Source organism: Ursus americanus, chromosome 14, assembly GCF_024610735.1.
Source record: "Ursus americanus isolate L20-20 chromosome 14, mUrsAme1.1.p, whole genome shotgun sequence".
NCBI lineage: Eukaryota > Metazoa > Chordata > Mammalia > Carnivora > Ursidae > Ursus > Ursus americanus.
The window spans coordinates 47,485,166-47,486,728 of NC_142140.1; the positions used below are offsets into that span (position 1 = coordinate 47,485,166).

Below are 1,563 nucleotides of genomic sequence, written 5' to 3' on the forward strand. Positions count from 1 at the left end.
TCACCCTTTTATAGTTGCCCTCCTGAAGAATCTTATCAGAGCCTCTTTTATATCTCTGTTCCTCAGGGTGTAGATGAAGGGGTTCAGCATGGGTGAGACCACCATGTACATCACTGAGGCTACTGCACTTGCCTGGGAGCTCTGGGTAACAGCGGAGCTCAGGTACACTCCCAGGACTGTACAATAAAATAAGAAGACAATGGAGAGGTGAGATGCACAGGTGGAAAATGCTTTGTACTTGCCCTCAGCTGATGAGATTCTACGTATGGAGGATATAATCTTAGAGTATGAGCAAAGGATCCCAGCAAGGGGAGCACCAGCCAGCAGCACAGCTGAAACATATATCACTGTGTCATTAAGAAAGGTATCAGAACAGGCAAGTTGGATCATTTGATTGAGTTCACAGAAAAAGTGGGGGATTTCCACCTCTGAACAGAAGGAAAGCTGTAACAACATTAAGCTCTGTAATAAGGAATTCAGCACACTAATGATGCAGGATAGCAGAGCCAGAAGTCCACAGAGCTGGGGGTTCATGATGACCGTGTAGTGTAGGGGGTTGCAGATGGCCACGAAGCGGTCATAGGCCATCACAGCCAGGAGTAAGTCGTCCCAGCCCGCAAAGAGTAAGGAAAAGCAGATCTGGCTGATGCATCCTGTATATGTTATAACTTTGCTATGTGTCTGTATATTTACCAACATCTTTGGGATGGTGGTGGAGGTGAAACAGATGTCTACAAAGGACAGGTTGGCGAGGAAGAAGTACATGGGGGTGTGGAGGTGGGAGTCTGAGCTGACGGCCAGGATGATGAGCAGGTTTCCAAACACAGTGATCAGGTACATGGAGAGGAAAAGCCCAAATAAGAGGGGCTGCAGTTCTGGTTTGTTTGATAATCCCAGAAGAAGAAATCCTGAAAATTGAGTATCATTACCAAGTCCTGTGTTGTGGTTGTAATGACTAGAAATTTGGGGAAAAAAAGATTTATTTTAATACAAGTGGGCATTAGTAACATGACAGAAATGCTCTAATTACAATGACGTGGGAAAAAAATGCAGGCAATAAACAAATTGGATGAGGTGTTATCTTTACTGGGAGTTCAGGAAGACCTAAAGAGAAGGTGACATTTGAAGACAGACCTCAGGTATGTCTGCACAGGAGACAAGAGTTTATCTGGGGACGTGTGTGCTGCAGGAGAAAGAGCCAGTGAAAAGTCCCTGAGGAAGGCACTTGTATTTAATGGATATCCCGAATGAAAAATGGAGCCAGTGTGGTCAGGAGACCAGCAAGAGGGAGAGTGATGAGAGGTGATGTCAGGGAAGGTTGAGGAATGAGGTGGCCTCCCTGCTGCAGCTGAGACTTCAAGACACAAGGAATCCTTCATTCACATAGTGTTCCTTGCACTTCATTAATTTGTCCAAGAATGTCCAAGAAAAACTGTCAAAAAATGGATCCCTTTCTTATTTTCAGGTGTTGGTCAATATCCTGCAGTCTGTATTTTAAGGGGGGGTCCCAAATTGGCACACTACGGACTCCTGGAGCCATATGACTACCAGGCTCTTCTCACA

The 1,563-nt window shown here is 45.3% G+C and overlaps 1 protein-coding gene across 1 annotated transcript; it reads right to left on the reverse strand.

Annotated features, from left to right (window-relative positions):
• LOC123796680 (olfactory receptor 7A17-like) lies at positions 1 to 915 on the reverse strand. The gene has a single exon (XM_045804197.2). It carries the CDS (start codon positions 838 to 840, stop codon positions 1 to 3), a length of 840 nt encoding a protein of 279 aa, XP_045660153.2. The 5' UTR covers positions 841 to 915.
• Between the last annotated feature and the right edge of the window lie 648 nt (positions 916 to 1,563).

Excerpts from the sequence above, each read along its gene's own strand:
- LOC123796680 (XM_045804197.2), bottom strand. The coding sequence starts at position 840 with ATGTACCTGATCACTGTGTTTGGAAACCTGCTCATCATCCTGGCCGTC.